The 18,306-nt window shown below is 39.7% G+C and overlaps 4 protein-coding genes and 1 pseudogene across 4 annotated transcripts; 3 read left to right on the forward strand and 2 right to left on the reverse strand.

The window, feature by feature from the left end:
- The first annotated feature begins 573 nt into the window (after positions 1–573).
- Positions 574–4,919, forward strand: LOC126632339 (la-related protein 1C-like). Its single transcript, XM_050302715.1, has 6 exons — positions 574–1,516; positions 1,851–2,421; positions 2,493–2,640; positions 2,748–2,838; positions 3,754–3,825; positions 4,088–4,919. The coding sequence occupies exons 1-6, from the start codon at positions 992–994 to the stop codon at positions 4,364–4,366; spliced, it is 1,686 nt and encodes a 561-aa protein (XP_050158672.1). The 5' UTR covers positions 574–991; the 3' UTR covers positions 4,367–4,919.
- An 86-nt stretch (positions 4,920–5,005) lies between these two features.
- Positions 5,006–5,866, forward strand: LOC126632340 (protein FD-like; annotated as a pseudogene).
- A 2,907-nt stretch (positions 5,867–8,773) lies between these two features.
- LOC126632346 (CO(2)-response secreted protease-like) lies at positions 8,774–12,690 on the forward strand. Its single transcript, XM_050302722.1, has 7 exons — positions 8,774–9,315; positions 9,863–10,146; positions 10,279–10,390; positions 10,497–11,117; positions 11,210–11,446; positions 11,530–11,933; positions 12,007–12,690. The coding sequence occupies exons 1-7, from the start codon at positions 8,867–8,869 to the stop codon at positions 12,564–12,566; spliced, it is 2,667 nt and encodes an 888-aa protein (XP_050158679.1). The 5' UTR covers positions 8,774–8,866; the 3' UTR covers positions 12,567–12,690.
- Positions 12,691–12,943: 253 nt separating this feature from the next.
- LOC126632347 (SKP1-like protein 1B) lies at positions 12,944–14,252 on the reverse strand. Its single transcript, XM_050302723.1, has 2 exons — positions 13,869–14,252; positions 12,944–13,397 (listed from the first exon to the last, which is right to left on the reverse strand). The coding sequence occupies exons 1-2, from the start codon at positions 14,163–14,165 to the stop codon at positions 13,224–13,226; spliced, it is 471 nt and encodes a 156-aa protein (XP_050158680.1). The 5' UTR covers positions 14,166–14,252; the 3' UTR covers positions 12,944–13,223.
- Positions 14,253–15,196: 944 nt separating this feature from the next.
- LOC126633283 (uncharacterized) lies at positions 15,197–17,713 on the reverse strand. Its single transcript, XM_050303856.1, has 3 exons — positions 17,420–17,713; positions 16,525–17,001; positions 15,197–16,127 (listed from the first exon to the last, which is right to left on the reverse strand). The coding sequence occupies exons 1-3, from the start codon at positions 17,531–17,533 to the stop codon at positions 15,390–15,392; spliced, it is 1,329 nt and encodes a 442-aa protein (XP_050159813.1). The 5' UTR covers positions 17,534–17,713; the 3' UTR covers positions 15,197–15,389.
- Positions 17,714–18,306: the final 593 nt, after the last annotated feature.

An 18,306-nucleotide genomic window follows, 5' to 3' on the forward strand; every position in this document is an offset into this window, starting at 1 on the left:
GTTTGGGGAAAGTGTGGGGGGGGGGGGGGGGAGGGGGTGCTATATTAGTTTATATTTTTTTTTTCAACTTTAAAAATCAATAAAAAGAGTTTCAAAACGTAATAAATTGTAGGATCACATCTAAAGAGTTTTACAATATTTTTCTTAGCTCCCATGCAAATTAATAATTTAAATTTTGTTACAATAACTATGAGTTATAACCCACGTTTTTAAATCAATTTTAAGAATTTTTACAAGATTTATTATAAGCCTTCGAGTCATCCTCGTCGCACCACATGTTTCTTAAAATTAATTTGGGACATCCTGAAGATTTTCAAAATCTAAAGATTTCAGACCTAATAAATAGTAAAATCACATCCAAAGGTCATGCAACATTTTTCTTAGCTCCCACGCAAAATATTTTCTAAAACTAATTTTTTTATTTTTTTCACAAAATTGTGAGCATTACCCATGGAGTCAAAATTAAAAAAAAAAAATTTACAAGATTTATTTGGGAAAAAAATTTATTTTTAATTTTTTTATGAGGGGTAAGAGATTATAATATAGGTGGAAAAAAGGACAAGAGATGGGTCTTGCACTCTAAAAATAAACGGAAGGGGGTTTTTCAGTAGGCTGTAGTTTCCTTGTAGTTCTGAGAGAGAGAAAGAAGAGCGGAGAGAGAGGGAGGAGGAGTCCGGCGCGGAGTCACGCCGTTGGTTCTGAGTTTCGACGGGTCATTGTGATTTTCGCGTGCAAGATCCGCCTTTAGTCTATCGAAATCCGGCATTCTGAAATTTCTAATTTCTGGAAAAAAAAAACCCAAAAACAATTCCTAAATCTTCTCTTCTCTCAGTCTTTGCCAATCATCTTTTGTGAACTGATTAATTAATTGATTAATTTTTTTTGTTTTGTTGTCTGATTAATTTATTGATTCATTGTAAACTGATTAGTTTACGTTTGTGCTCATAAATTGATCAGAGTTTTGTTTTTCTGCTACAAACCCTAATTTGAAATGGCGATGGCTGCGGATTCTTCTGCCAATCACCATTCCCCGCGTGGTACTGAATTTTCCGTTGATGGCGGCGGCGAAGTTGTCAACAAGAGGGCTAGTTTACCATCTCCATGGGCGAAGGTTGTCCGAGGTGGTGAACCAGAGGCTGTCCAATCTCCGCCGTCCTCATCGTCATCGTTGTCCTCGATGGGCAACTCAGCACCGGAGCAAACCCCTTTTTCCAATTGCTCCCAATCCTCCAAAGCTGCTCGGTCTTCACCGCCGCCGCCTCCCCATACGCCAGAGGGCTTTTCAGCTGCCGACAGTCCCAATGGGCATAATAGCAATGCCGGTGGGCCAAAGAAGCTGGCTTGGAACAAGCCCTCCAACGGCGTCGTTGAGGTTAGTCCTGTAACTGTTATGGATGCTTCTTCTTGGCCTGCTTTATCTGAGTCGGCTAGGGCTTCACCTAAACTACCAGCTGATTCCTCTCCAAAGACTGTCTCCGAAGCAATTGTCAACCAAGGATCATTCCCTGTTTCCCAGGTTAGTTCACAATCATTAATTTTATTTTTTATTTTTTACTTGTTTTGCTGCAGATAAATATTAAGAAAAGGGAAAGAAAGATAGAATTACTGCAAATTTGGGTAACCATTAATTAACCAATTACTTAGCTAATTAATCCAGACGGTTGTACAGATTTTTTGTTTCGTCGGGTGCCAAAAACGATGAAATAACTTAGATTCAGAGAGCTACTGATACATTGTCCTGCATTTTCTCTCAACCAGTGTAAAAGTTATCATATTTTTTTGGGTGGGAGATTATTCGAAGTACTGATAGTCATTCTCTATGCGCGATTGATCTTGTGTTTTGTTGATAGGGACCTGTTATAGCACATTCACCCAACTCCAAAAGACATCCTGCTAATAGTGCAAATCAGAACTCCACCCCAAATCATGCAACAGCTCGACAAAGATCATTTAAGCGTGGTGGCGGTGGCAACACTGGGGGTGGGCATGCACATAGCGGTTTTGGACACCCTGTCACCCCGCCACCACCACCACCATTCCCTGTTTTTCCTATTCTTGCAAATGGGTATGGCAATCTGGTAACAGCAATGCCAGATCCTTCTCCACGAGATCCTTCTTTCCGGGGCAGCAATTGGGATGCTAGACCAGTTCGTGGCTTTGTGCCTCAATCACACCCAGTAAACGATCATCGGAATTCTCGTAGGGGAAATTTTGGACCTCGCCCACGTGGAGATGGTCACTACCACAACAATCACGGAGGCAAGCGTGACCAGGATCGTGGAAACTATATGAATCCCAGGGATATCCACATGCATCAGCATAGAGCCCCTCCAATGAGCCTTGTAAGGCCATTACCACCAAATACTGCTGCATTTCCCCCTCAACCTGCAAGACCCTTTGCAAATCCCATGGGTTTTCCGGGTGAGTATACTATGTTAATATAGTTGTTTTTGATATTTGGAAGTGTAACTTATGTCTTTGTTTGTTTCTAGAGTTTATGTATGTCCCTCCATTGCCTTTGGAGCCCATTCGAAGCATGCCACCATTCATTACTCAAGCACCACATCCTGCAATGTTTTATCCTGTTTCAGAATCTCCCCTACCTTCATTGATAATCAACCAAATAGAATATTACTTCAGGTATATTTAATTTCATGCTTCATTGATTCACAATTTGTTAGCTGCATGAACTAATTCCTCGTTATCTTGAGAATTAACTGCCCAAGTTGCGTTCTTTGTTACTACAGTGATGCTAATTTAATAAAAGACGACTTTCTACGGTCAAACATGGATGCCCAGGGATGGGTTCCTATATCTCTAATAGCAAACTTTCCTCGGGTATGTTATTTATGTGTTTTTGTAACTTGGGTATGTTATTTCTGATTGATTAAGCACATTTTGCTCTCTCTCTTTGTGACATATATTATTACTATGGTTCTCTATGTATAACATGACGAAACATCTAATTTTTTAAAAGACGTTTTAGTCTATGAAAGTTAAAAAATCACCCTCTTGTAGAGCGACAATGGGTAATCGTTTGTAATACCTTTACATTATGCCTCACCAAGTTAGGTATTATAAAATAGTTTACACAAGTTGCATAACATTTATAGTTCTCTCTTAAGGTGCTTGAATGGCAAAATGTTCTATTCAACCTTCAGTTTTATGCTCTAATTTAACAGAACTAATTTATTTACCTTAATCTAAGTCTCAACCTTTAGCTTTTCTGTTTATTGCCTTCCTTTTTGTGAAGTTTTATATTCAGATAATTCTCTGCCTGAATCCTTGCTGTTATAACTTTATAGGGGAGGAAGAAAGTAGGATTATTTGTTTTCATTGTATTTCTGTGCTATTGACCTGTAAACAAACTAAAAAGATTGCAATATGAAAATAGTAACTGCAGATTTTGGTCTGTTGACGATTTGATATCTGCTAGGAAATGATTTTATTGAATGGAGAGGATCCTGTAGGCGGAGAACATGGTGATTGATACTTTCTAAGATAAAAATAAGGAAAGAAAGATATGGGAGAATACGTAGAAACAAAACATAACTGAAAACAGAGAGAAAATTAGAGCCTATGTGACTTTGAGTTTGAAACCCAGGAGCATAAGTATCTCCATTAAGTTTATTTATTTGATGCTAATGATTTCCTTGTCATGTTTGGCTACTTCAGTCAACTTTTGTTTCTTAAGAAAATTATCCTCGTCTCTTTAAGTATCATTCATCCCCACTTGATATTTTATTGTTACAGGTTAAGAGTTTGACAACCAATATCCAATTAATACTTGATTCTTTAAGAGGTTCCGGTATTGTTGAAGTACAGGTGAATTTCTTTATATTTGTTGTTTTGTTAAGCATTGTATTTGTAATAACATGTCCTACTGAAGAACTCCGATATATGTTTTAGATTGTGAAATGAGTAATCTTCCGCTTTATTGCCAAAAGGAAAAGATGACCTTTTGGCTCATTATAATGCCGACCAAATGAAATGACTTACGTTAGGAACCAGTATTTTTTAAAGGAAACCATGGCAATTGTGCTGCAATATTTTATTTTGGTCTAATACTCTCTTATGATTGCGGCAGGATGATAAAGTGAGGAGGCGTAATGAATGGACGAAGTGGATATCAACTACTGGTCAGCTTACACCTGAGTCAGGTTCACCATCCACACTATCCTCCAGTGTATTAAGTGACAACATGCTTGCAAATTCTTTCGAAAAGATGACCGTGGAAGGACCTAGCCAAAATAGCATGGGAGGTAAGCCAGATCCAAACTCTGTGGCTATTCCAGAGAGTTGTTCAACCGAGTCAACTAGCCAAGCACAACTTCCTAATGGAGATGTTCTTCAAACTGATCATTGAAGTCAAAGTAGATGAGTAGCACAAAAAAGATTCAAGCAAAATCATGGAGAAAAAGTGCAGTTCCAATTTTGAAGGGTTTGCTAAGGTAACGGGGGAAGGGAGGTAGCTGTATAGCCTGTACTGAGGGCGTGCGAATTCTTTTCTTTATAAATCTGTTACTTTGCCTAGTTTTGGAATGCTTTTGAGGCTAGTACAGGAAACAAATAAGAAATAACGATAATTATTCGTCAATTGAGAAGAAAGAGAAGAAGATGAAGAGATCGAGCAAAGGCAGAATTTGGAGGTCATTGGTTTGTATAGTTTGGATTTGGTGTGAATGTTTGCGGGTTTATTTTTTGGCGCGTCGAAAGAAGAGCTTAATTTGAGATGTTATAGCTAAGGGGCATGTAAGCAATATTTTTTTGGTGCGCAAGAGACCACTTATATAGTAGAGGTGTGGATTTGAGCTGCAGTGCGCTCGTGTTTGTTTTCCACCGAAGGATGGTTAGACCATTTGCTTGAATTTTCACAATTTTGTACTCTTTTAACTTTATGTAACTTTTGCCCATCTTTATTTCTTTTGTTCCCATGTATTCTTTCTTTCTCTACATATAATCTCTCCCTCGACTGCCGTTAAACTTTCCGGCTTAATCCACCGTCACCCCCATCAATGATTCTATAAAATATGGTTCCCACAGCCTCAAGTAGCTGCAGCAGAAGGTCCATGGATGATGTCTGGACAGACATCAGCCTAGCGTATCTTTCTCATAACTCCTGCAACACCACCACCACCACCGCGGCTGACAACCTGCTGCCGCTGCTTTTCGAGGCATCATTTTTCAAGATTTCTTGGCTTGTACTAGTACTATTTCCTCCAACATCGACCCACCACAACCCGCTGCCGCTAGTACTGTTCTGAGCTTAAATTCCGGGACTCGATCTGATCTTGAACAGCGTTTACTTGAAACCACTAGGACTACGATCACTGATCCTCGTCCATTGAAGCCAAACCCAAAACTCAACCCACCGGAACTAGTGTTACTACTACTAGGCCTAATTGTTTGGATAATCACTCTTCAGTCTTCCCTTCTTGCTACAAGAAAAGGGCTCTAGATGATCATGATCAAAATCACGATGATCATCACAACTCCACCATCGGCGGCCGGCATAAGCGCATGAACAAGAATCGACAGTCCGCTGCTCGCTCCAGAGCCCAAAAGCAGGAACCTTTCTGCCCATGTATTTCATTACCGATCATGTGCTCTTACAGTTCTACTTTTGTTTTGTTTGTTTTGTGAATATGAAGCCTACTTTTGGTAATTGTATGCAGGCTTATACAAATGAGTTGGAACTTGAAATTGCACATCTGCGGGAGGAGAATGCCAGGCTCAAGAGACAGCAAGCAAGGATGATGATCCTTTTAGCGTGGATTGTCGCTTGTATAAAAATAAATAAATAGGCTGATTGGTTTTTCCTTGGTTGCAGTCCTACTTGGCATCCCCTACCCTTGCTTAATCGCTGCTTCCAAAAAGGCAAACCCTCTTCAGAACCTCAACAGCTCCATCTTGATCGGTTGAGGCAGCCTCAAACTGCATGAAATAACGACCCGCTCCCTCCTATATGTAAATATATGTTATGCCTTTCTTTTCTCTTCCAGTCGCCTCCACCTTAACCTTATGCTTATAGGAAGAAATTAAACTAGTTTTGTTGAGAATGCAATTTCAATTCCAGAAAGTTAAGGACTTTGCATGTGAGTTGGACTATTCGTCATATTTAATTTTACAGTAAAACCCCAACTTCCTAGACGTTCCGTTAAGCTCAACTTCTCATATGTTAGTATTTTCTTTATCGCATTGTGTTTGTAGCATTATTCTTGTGCGACCAGGGTAGATGCGACCTATCGAATGGTAACATGGCTGCAACAATGCTGTAAACTGTAACGTGGGAGTCCTAGAGATCTGTGTCGGCATAGCGATGCATCAGGAGAGAACTTCATTTCCGTTGTCTGTCTTTCTTTGCGGATTTGTGTCTGCATTGCAAAGTATATCCTCGAGCATGCTTGCTTTTAAGGAAGATCGCAAGCAGACGAGGAACTGTTGGAAAGTGAATGGGATAAACTTTTTGTCAGATGTAGGATCATCAAGGGTTGTGTTCTCTCGAGCTTTAATGAGTAGTTTAATCCGTTAATATATTTAGAGGGAAAGATCTTCAATCTTTCACTAGGGACAGTTGATATGTCTTCGTAAGAATTTACGTCTACCACTTTGATTGGGTACTTAGGTTGTTTCACTGCTGACCTCTGGGATTTAAGCAAGCTAGATTTAAGGAAACTTTGCTTTATGGAATTCTTGCTAAGATTTAAGGAAGCTAATTGCACTATTACGAGAAAACAAAAGTTCAAGCGAAGGTAAGTTGATGAATTGCGTGTATACAAAAACGAAAGTCGTGTTTGTCTACGACCAACACAAAAAAAACTTATTTTTCAAAAAACTGTGACATTTTAAGATAAAATCTCATACATAAAATCAGTTAAATTTGATATCATTTGAAGTTGAACACTTTTATCCCTATTTTGCTTTACTTTTGAACTTCGCCTTCTTAAGCACTTACAAATATTTTCATTATAAACATTTAAATTGCTTCATGAAAAGCATCCTCTTCAAAAAAACACTTTTACGATTCAGAAATACATTTTCATTTTTTATAGCAATCGGAGCCACAAAAATTTAGGTTGTCCGAGAACGTTTTTAGTCGTTTCAAAACAAAAATCTCAAACATGCTCTCTCTCTTTGTTCTTGAAAGTTTTTGTTTTTATTTTTTATTATTAGCTCGCACGAGGTAGTGGAATTCTTAATCGGAGGAGGGTACAAATTTTCAGTTGAAAAACGAAGAAGAAAATATAAAGAAAAAGTAGCCAGTGGGAGTACGTAGTGGAGCACTTTTCAGTATGGAGGCAGATTATCTGCCCTCATGCCCTTCTAAGCTCTCTTATCTGTGTGGTCACAGTTAAGCCACATCAACATTTTATATTTTTATTATTTTTTGTCTTATTATCTTTATTAAAAAATTAATATAAAATGTTAACGTGGATTAACCGTGATCACACAAAATAGAAAAACATGAAAGGTCAACACAACTAGAAGGGCAGACAATCTGCCTTCGAGTATTTGACATGTTTTGATAAGATCGAGAGTAGTCATTGGTGAGCTTTGAGGCTGCAGTGCAGGAATTTAAATATAGCATAAAGTATAGTCCACAACCACTGTACTTGCATGCTTATCTCCCACGCACCAAAAACGCACAAAGGAGCATTACCAAATGTGATATTAATTGTGTGTTTATTCATGCATGCGCAACAAATCAAAACCACCTTTCCTAATTTTGTTTGTATTTTGAGAGAGAAAGATTTATATGCACCTTCTTTCGAGATTACTGTAGTATTTTAGGTCAATAATATAATGTAATGTGTAAGTCTCTTTTCATATAACATTATATCATTGTTTTTGGAACATTGTCAAGATTTTGTTAAAATTTTAAACACAGTCGAGTGTTCCACTACTACACTTATATTTTCTCAACTTCACTACCTGCACAGTTGGACGACATGTGTTTGAGTTGTATTACAAAAAGTAAGTGCAATTGATAGCTAAACCGTATATTTAAAGGGGATTTAACTTCATGAAGTTTGTGACGCGGGCATATGCTTCATCCTTCTTGCTTGGGCTCTTAGCTAATGACTGAAAGACACATGGAAAATAGTTCATAGTAAAATATGGATTTGGATCCTCTCATGAGCTCAGCCTCCTAAGCCTCCTGAGCAAATCATACGGGCCGTTGGATTTTAATTTAACGGCTACAAACAGGAACCCTCTAAAAATTATAATCCCGTGTGATTTGCTCAGAAGGTTTAGCAGACTGAGTTCAGGAGAGGATCTAAATCCGTAAAATATATATAGCACTCAAATAAGTTCAAAACGCACTTTTACATTTTTTGAATTACTTTAGCCTTAAAGTTACCCCCACCCCACAAAATATCATTACAAAAGAGTTAGTGTGTGTGAGTGAGTCACTGCACGGATTCTAGGATTTAGCAAGTCCACTGATAAATATGATACAAATATTCGACCAAAATATGATAAATATATGCCAGATTTCTTCAATCCTACTATGCAGGAAATTATCCTTGCTCATATACATGGGATGATCGTTCAGTTGATCAGTTGTTGTTTCACATAACTTGTTACCAAAATTTATGTTTAAATTGCTAATAACAGTCGAATGGTGCGCTCTCTAAACAATTTCAAATTACATATTTATTATAACACTTGAAATAATACACTACATAATTTGTATTTCCGGTATCTAGAAAATTTCTTAGATTAGGGTTAGGAATACTACCACCACCACCACTGTGTACCAGCCTCCACCACCCAGATATCCAATTACAGATGTACGATGTGTCAATTAATGGAAATCAGATTAGATAATCAAGCAAGATAAGAGCGCACTAATTTGATTAATATGGGTAGGTTTAGAGTCCATGTTATAGAGATATATCCTACTGATCCAATATTATATGCAGCCCAAGTAAGATCTTTCTCTTCACCACCTAAGTACGTAATCCTCCTGTCACCTTTTATCTTCTCTCTCTGTGTTTGTGTGTGTGTATATATAGCTAGGTTAGCAGAGTGTGAAGTGCAAGAACAAAGAGAGAGAGAGATCAAAATGCGCATGAAAAACATCTTCGTTTTCATGTCGCCCGGTACTTTTCTCTTGCTCCTGATCATCATCTCGTTTCATGGACCAACTAAAGCAGCTGATGATCATCAGAATGCTGGGAGAGGGAGTCGGAGAGACCGCCTTTACATCGTGTATATGGGATCTGCAGCCGCCTCATCAACAACTAGTGATGATGATATTTCTTCCCTAAGGGATGATCGTGCTCAGCTCCTCAGTTCTGTCGTAACAAGGTCGGTAATCGATTAATTCCAAGTATATGTATGAATATTGTATAATCAGGCTGTTCATTTATCCATGTACACTGGGTAAAGCGGAAGCCTTACCTAAACTTTCCCAGACCCTGCGTAAAGCGGGAGCCTTGTGCAGTACGACCTTTAGGCTGTTCATTTATCCATGTACACGTAATACGTATCATGAACATGAAAATATGACCCCCTACCTCTTTAGAATGGAACTAACATTATTAACTTGTGTGTCTGTTAATTAATTAGGTTAAGTTGGAACTAGTTAATTCACCCCCTTTCCTAAACTTTCCTACTCTATTTTCGTTAAAATTTTGGTTTCATATGTTTATTGGAAGAAGAAATAGATTAAAGTTGGATAGTTAGTTGAGTTGATAAGGATCGTTCTTTTCGCTAACTAAGGTCTAGGTTCAAGCGTTACTCCTGGCAATTCTTTTTTGTGGGCAATTTGTAAAATCCAAAAAAGGAACTTATATGCACTGCTCCTGGAGTGGAGTAGCCTGAATAGTAATTGGGTTATATTTTGTGGGTGCAGGAAACCAAATGCAGTGGTGCACACTTACAAGCATGGTTTTTCAGGATTTGCGGCTCGTCTCACGGACGAAGAGGCGCGATCCATTGCTTCAAAGCCTGGAGTTGTATCTGTTTTTCTAGATCCCATATTGAAACTCCACACTACTCATTCCTGGGATTTCCTCAAGTATCAAACTGCTTTAAAAATCGACTCAAATCTTAACTCTAACAACTATGATGCCACGGACGGAGTTTCATTAGTTACCGCTGATGGATCTGACACCATTATCGGTATTTTGGACACAGGTAACAGATCGAGATTGTCCTTTTGATAAAATTGGAACAATACAGAGAAAATTAGCACGTTTCAGACTCACATAAATTGACTATGGTTCATAAGTCTAACGGATTAATAACGAAATCATAAATTGAATCTAGGTATATGGCCGGAGTCGGAGAGTTTCAATGACAAAGATATGGGTCCTATTCCGTCACGGTGGAAGGGTACGTGCATGAAATCAGATGATTTCAGTTCCTCCAACTGTAATAGGTAATTTATTAACTCATGATTTAAATGTGTTACGAACATTGATATATTTTCGTGAAATTATAGGTACTAAACAATTTTAATTTGTTATTTTATGATGAACGATCAGGAAGTTGATAGGAGCAAGGTTTTATAGCACTCCTGAATCTGATGGCACAATAGAGATTGATTCCCCAAGGGATACAGTGGGACACGGCAGCCATGTGGCCGGAACAGCAGCAGGGACCCCTGTATCAGATGCGTCCTACTACGGCGTAGCAGCTGGGACTGCCATAGGAGGCTCCCCGGGTTCAAGGATCGCCATGTACAAGGTATGCTCGGAAGGAGGTTGTCGTGGCTCCGACATTTTAGCTGCCTTTGACGACGCGATTGCGGACGGGGTGGACGTTCTATCCCTCTCGCTTGGTTCAGCCAGTGGGTTTCAGCCGGAGTTGAGCAACGACCCCATTGCGATCGGAGCATTCCATGCGGTGGAGCAGGGGATTACCGTGGTCTGCTCCGCCGGGAATGATGGCCCTGACCCTGGAACCGTTGTGAACGCCGCACCCTGGATTTTGACAGTTGGCGCCACCACCATTGACCGAGATTTCGAATCTGATGTGGTGTTGGGAGGCGGCACGGTGGTCAAGGGGAGAGCCATAAATTTTTCAAAACTCGAAAAATCGCCTGTGTACCCGTTGATATATGCTCTGTCTGCCCGCAAAGCTGATGGTAATGAACATAATGCAAGGTAGGAACGCGATTTCCGGCTGCGTCCCTAAAATATCGTCTGATTGAATATCTGTGATTCTCCGATCACGTAGCTTCACGTACATTTTTCAGATACTGCAACGAAGATTCCATGGAAGCAGAAAAGATCAATGGGAAGATTGTGCTGTGTGACTCCGGTGATTATTGGAGGAGCGGCCAGATTGACTCGGTGACGAGTCTTGGCGGAGTAGGTGTCATTTTTCAAGTAGACAATCCGGGGGTGGTCGCGAGTACATACGCAGAATTTCCGGCAACCGTCCTCAGTTTTAAGGACGGTCAAGAAATCCTATCCTATATCAACTCAACCAGGTAACCCTAACCCTAAAACCAAGCCAAATTTAGCTTCATCAATTGGACATTCCTTTCAAAATTAATCGATTACTTGTGTCAAGAAACCCAGTTGCAACCGTCCAACCAACAGTGACGGTGACGAAGTATAAACCAGCGCCCACCGTCGTATATTTTTCAGCCAGAGGACCTGCATCCGGTACAAGGAACATTCTCAAGGCAAGCAAGCTGGCTTCTCCTTTCCGATTCCTAATTTCCCAAGAGAGTACCCATTTTCCTAATGTAGTTTGTTTGCAGCCTGATATTGCAGCACCTGGTGTGAACATTCTTGCACCATGGATCGGCAATGATTCGTCTGTCGCTCTCGAAGGAAAGGATCCCCCGCTGTACAATGTCCTCTCGGGGACTTCCATGTCATGTCCCCATGTTTCCGGGATAGCCGCCACAGTCAAAGCTCAAAACCCCGCCTGGAGTCCCTCTGCGATCAGATCAGCGATCATCACCACAGGTCGAGATTCTTGTTTCATTGCACATTTTATACTTCCGAGCTGAAGTTTAAATGCAACTTTCTTTCTCTGCAGCATCTCAAACAGACAATCTGGGAGCCCCAATTAGTACAGATAAAAATTCTACAGCCACACCATACGACTACGGCGCAGGAGAAGTGACAACAACAGGACCGTTACAACCAGGGCTGGTTTATGAAACTGGCACCGTCGACTACTTGAACTACCTCTGCTACTACGGCTACAACGTATCACAAATTAAAACCATCTCCAAAACTGCTCCCAAAGAATTTGCTTGCCCCAAGGATTCCAATGCTGACTACATATCAAATATCAACTACCCTTCAATAGCAATTTCCAACTTTAACGGAAAAGCGAGCAAGAACGTGACCAGGACGGTTACAAATGTAGCAGGAGATGGAGAAATCATTTTCACCGCTACCGTCGATGCACCCAGCGGTCTAACTGTGAAAGTGATTCCTGATAAACTGCAATTTTCGAAGAACAACCAGAAGCTGACTTACCAAGTGGTTTTCTCTCCCACGACTTCCTCTCCCAAGGAAGATATGTTTGGGTCTGTTACATGGACAAACGCAAAGTATAAAGTCCGAAGTCCATTTGTCGTAGATGTATGAAAACTGACAGGAAGTACTTCAATAAGTCAAGTTATAACTATCATAGCGATGTGTTGCCTCTGCAATAAACAACATCTGAGCAAATATAAAACCCCGCCCTGCTAATCAAATGCAATCTTCAACACCACAAGAAATCAAGAAATTGGCATGTCATGAATTGACTCCAAATGCTGATCACATAAATAAAACCCACGAATATCTGTTAAATCAACGGATTTTAATGAAAACATAAGCTGACCTCCATAGTCATTCTGGAAGCCCCTGCCTTACAACAGAGGCCAATCTTTATATCAATCATTCATCTTCCCTAATCATCATAACCTACTCACTAGGAAATTCATTATGCCTAAACAATCAATCAACTCAGAAGACAAGAATGGAAAAAGAGTAAGCACCATGTTTTTAATATATTAACATAACAAAAGAGAACCACATAACATCATAGATTGCAAGTATAGAAGAGCTAGAAGTGCGGTGGAAGAAAATAACAGTCGTCTGCATACAAATAAAGTACTTCACTAAGTCACAAAACGTTTCAGACAACAGATAGAAACTAAGTCACGAAACGTTTCAGATAACAGATACAAACAGCATTCCACAACCACAGCTTGTAAAGAGCAACAAACCATAAAACAGGTTCCTTCATCCCCAGGCCCTTCACTCGAAGGCCCATTGGTTCTCCCTGCGGACCTCCTCCTCTTCCTCGGGCGTAAAGTCGTTCTTAATGTTGAACGTCTTGCGAATCTCCTCGGGTGTTTTTCCCTTGATCATGTCCGCCACCGTTTGGCAAGTCAGGTCCAGCAAGCTCTTTATGTTCAAATAATTCGCAGCCTATACAAACACAACTCAATAACATGTTTTCCCAAGTAGTTTAATTACCAACAGGCATAGAGAAATACATATTAGTACAAAGAAACATTGGGCGCGTTTGAAAGCACTTCTACTCATATGATCTTTTGCCAGAGACAAGTCAAAATTATTCTAAATCCAAGCGCTTCAGAAGCACTTGGGAGAAAGCACTTCCTATCACCCAGAAGCACTTATAAATTTTTTTCTGCCAAACAGGCCCGTTGTAATCTAGTGGTCATCAAGTAATTACTGATTAGTAAACGTACAAGCACAAATCATAATTGAAAAAAAATTAACTAATTAGACAAACAAACCCATGAGTTTAATTCCCCTAAAAATTTCGAAAAACGTCAAGACTCAGAAATCAGATAATTAGAAACCCTAAGGTAATTAAGCAGTAAATTAATCGAATTGCAAGAGCAGAATCGAAAACGGAGGAAAACAGAAACAGACCAGGATGAGATCGAAGAGCGTGGCCTGGTCGACCTTGACGAATTCGGCGTCCCAAGCCTTGAGGTCTTCATCGACGGAGGCGCGTTCTTCGGGCTTAGCGGCCTCGACATGCTTCCGGCAGTACTCGATGACCTTCGCCAAGATCTTGCTGGTGACGTTGGGCAGCGGGATCCCGTTGTCGGCACAATCGTCCTCCACCATGTGCTTTATCGTCTGAGACATCAAAGCCACCGCCTCGTCCACCTCGAACGTCTCGCCGTCCGAGCTCTTCAGAGTTATCTTCCTCTCTGACGACATGGTTTCGTTGCTGCCTTAACCCTAGAAACCCAGAGAAGAGAGAGATAGATGATATCGGGTGAGAAGAAGAAACAAAACAAAGTAATATTATAAGAAGCCCGACGACTAACTTCTCACTCCGTTAATATTTTAATAATTTTCAGAAAATTAAAAAAAAATCAAAGAAAGATTTTATTTAATTTTTTTTTAAAGGAAAGAATTAGAGTCAAATATGTTTTTTTTTATTTTTTATAGCGATAGTGTTAGTGATAATTATTTGTTACAGAAAATTGGTGAAAATTGGATTCACGTCGAGGTGTGTAGGTATAATTATCTTCCACGTGCAGTAAAAAGCCATATAAATTTTGATGGCAATGCCATAAAATTTCATGATCAGAATAATTTTAGCATCCAAATGCTAGTAACGAAGTCCGAAATTGAAGTAGTTCTTCCTATCATTTCACGTAAATAAACATGTCATTTTAGCTTTATCACTCACGACATGCATGTGACGTTATTTTGAAACATGACGTGCAACATAATTATTGTCATGTGAGTTTTTAGCTCAAATCCAACGTTTAATTTGGGTTCAACAAATCAAATGTTTGGATGGTAAAATGTCGGCAAAACCAAGTCCAATGTCACAGAGGCCAAAACTCAGGATAGTCAACAAGTTTGCTGCTTTTCAAGTAATTTCATAGGGTCAAAGATCTACGTCTCATGAAATGTTGACATGATCAACGGCCCCAAGTAGACCTGCTATTTTGGACCCGACCCGTTAATCAGACACAATCCGTTAATATTAGTATTTAGATGGATACTTAACAGGTCGGGTTACTAACGGATGAACTCGTTAACAACATGTTAAATAATAGGTCACTTCGGGTCAACCCGTTAGTTGAGGATGTTTTAGTAATTTCAGTCAAGTCTTAACAACAAAAAATATACTATATACAAAAAAATAATAATAATTGTTAACGGATGAAACGGGTGACCCGTTAACTTAACGAATCGGGTTCGGATGATCCGTTTACAGGTCTAGCCCCAAGTGCTTCATCTATAGAGCCACTTCGATTAGTCAATGAAACATCATATGCAGGTGTTCTCTAAAACATAACTTCCCTCTTCCACATAAATAATAACTAAGATCAAAACTAACGACATAGGATCGGTGTCTGGCATACAGTTTTGCACGTCTTCAACCGCGAGCTAGACAAAGGACCTGCAGCTTGATCGTTTTCTCAATCAAAGAGACCAGTTTGACCGCAGCATAAAGGCGGTCATTTTCGCATTCCCATCCCTTATATATGCAACCCCTGGCTTTACACTGAACCTCTTACCCAAGTTTAACTTGAAGTACGATTCAGCCTGAAAACGGTCCCATAAGTTTGGACCTGCAAGTATCCCATTTAAACCTATTCCCCATCCAACTGAATCTTCCGAATCATCAGCAACGGTCACAGCCCATTCTAAATGCTTGGGATTCGACTGCTTCATCTCAATCCAACCCCCAAGCTTTGTGAACTCATCAATTTCTGATTCCAACATCAGAGCAACAGATCCAGTTGACCCAGAGTTTGTTCGTAGGGGTGGAGCAAAGGCTTCAACCATTGTCTCGGGGGAGGTGTGCTGTGTCAAACTGCCCTCAACCGTTGTCTCAGGGGGCTTGCGACGCACCAAACTGCTTAAAGGAATCGTAAGAACTCCAATTCTATGCTCCCCACGTTCACTAGATAACTTAGGTATTTGGTGCAGACCTAGAAGCGAGAGCTTTGTTCCTCCGGGAAGTTGATAGACAATTTGCCCAAAAGTGCTCAAGCAGCGCCCAACTCTACCTGAACCTGCTTGTGTTGCCAGTCCGGAAACAAACTGAGCCAATGAAGCAACAACATTTGATTTTTTCACCATTAAACCAATTGCACTGCCATTGTGTTGATTTAGAAGAGGTGGCCCAAATGATGAAAGATCAGTAAGGCCCTTCCCCTGCCATGAGAAAATAAAATTATCTCCAATTTACTAAAAACAATAACAAGACTGATACAACACCAAAATATGCAAAATTTATAGGCATGATTGCCACAAAATAAACACTCTTACGAGTCTTACCAATAAACTGAAGGAACCGAAAAAATTCACTGACTAGGATAAACACCGAGAAAGTAAAATGCAAATTATTTACAGCGTTAAATGTTCTTCAAGCAAACAGATACAATCATTAGGTAGTTATTATCTTGTGAGACATGACATTAATATTATCAAATAAGCACCTGAAAAACAGTCCAACTTGCACTCATGCATACATATCTTATCAGAAAGAAAAGGAAAAGGAATACAGGAAACAATCTAGGCAACCATTGACATCAATGCGAGCACGTAATACCTGGTGAGATGGACTAGTAAGAACCGCAACATCCCTGCACCGAGCTCCCACTGGGATTGCAATCGCAGATAACCAGTTGCTAACATTTGCCGTATAGGAAACTTTTGCTAGAGAAAGTGGGCATTCTGAAAGATTAGAAAGACTATTCTTGTGCTTTTGACCGGCCACAAATTCTGCAACAAGCGTATCATTCTCCCGAACAGTAGTTTCAAAAGCAAACTTCGAATCGACACCAGTTCTCATTCCGGCTCGAGTAAGAGCATCAGAGCTGTGATCAGCCTCATCCTCACTATTAAGCACGAATAAGAAAGCCCCCAAGAGATCAACCTCTCCCCTTACAAGGGTGCTGGCTTCTTGAAATGGACTTCCCCTGGATGTTCCATACAAGGAAACCATTCTCTCAACCTTATCTTGTCTATCCCTCAGTCTCATCAAATCCGAAAACGCTTCTCGTTGCAACCGCTTCAATATTTCAATCTGAAAATCCCATATCATATAAGTGTTCAAACGCTTATTGCTTTATTACTCATCTATATAATCTGAATAAACACTTGTTTCGGAATGCTTCTGAAATTGCCGAAAGCGCTTTCATATAACCAAAAGAGCTTTTAGCGGTGTTTGGCAGGCAGAAAAAACTAAAACGGCGTCTGGGTTATAGAAGCACTTAGAAGTGCATTCTGGAGAAGCACATTGAATTTTGAATTTCCTCCAATAAAAGCACTTCTAGCAGAACATTTCTCACTCATGGATGCTCTAGTATTTCAAATCAAATTACCATCAGCTTAGCTTAAGGTTGGTTATTAACTAATTAAACCTGATTAAGCAGAAACCAAAACGAATTAAGACGTGAAAATACATGTGACAAAAAGAAATAAAAGAGAAATTTTGGAGCTACCGGATGTCGACGAGCTGAAGGCCGAGGGCGTCCATGAACGAGGCTGTCGAACATCTCCTGGGTCGATTTCGTGAAACCTCGTATCTTGTCTGCAACAAAATCTACGGTTTCCATTTTAGAAACCCTAACAACACCTACCGACCCAGACAACGGAGAACTACTGGAAGTGGATTTTCGGAAACTCCGAGGGTTTTCCACATACAGAAATTGCTGGGATTTCAAAGTCCAGACTCAACGCGAGAGCGGCAAGCCGGCAACCATTTGGTCCACTTTTCTCATTTGCTTTCTTCGTCTTCTTTTATTTTTTGCTTAAAATAAAAACACTAGGGCCTGGGCCTTGCCATGCTGAATTTTCTTTGGTCCGAGTTGAAAAGTTAGCCATTGGACCCGTCAAAATTCTCAGTAGAATGTCACGGTACATATTTGACATTAGAAATTTCTTCAACTGAAATGTTATTTGCTGACTGAATTTGAAGATTTTTTTATTTAGAGTCAAAATTGACATCAATGTCAAATGTATTTTTAATTCATTTTTGTGGTAGATCCCTTGTTCCACTAACATTTCATCCAATGGAAATTTTGTTTCAACACATTTTTTTTTTAATAATTACAACCATTTAAAACTCTATTTGATATAAGACTTCAGATTGTCACATCAACCATCAATTGTAATTTGTCTCTTATAACTTGACATTTCCTTTAGAGATGGTCTAACAAAACTCACTAATGCTATTGTTTGTAAAAGTTTTTTTTTCAACTTTTTACATTATTATTCTTTAATAATTTCAAGAACATTGGGTAAAATGTTTTCGGGAAAAAAAAACACAAGCACACAAGGAGTTTTATCTACCTGCAGCAGAAAATGGAACGTTTAAATTCGAAGGACT

This window comes from Malus sylvestris, chromosome 8 (assembly GCF_916048215.2).
Source record: "Malus sylvestris chromosome 8, drMalSylv7.2, whole genome shotgun sequence".
NCBI classification, from domain to species: domain Eukaryota; kingdom Viridiplantae; phylum Streptophyta; class Magnoliopsida; order Rosales; family Rosaceae; genus Malus; species Malus sylvestris.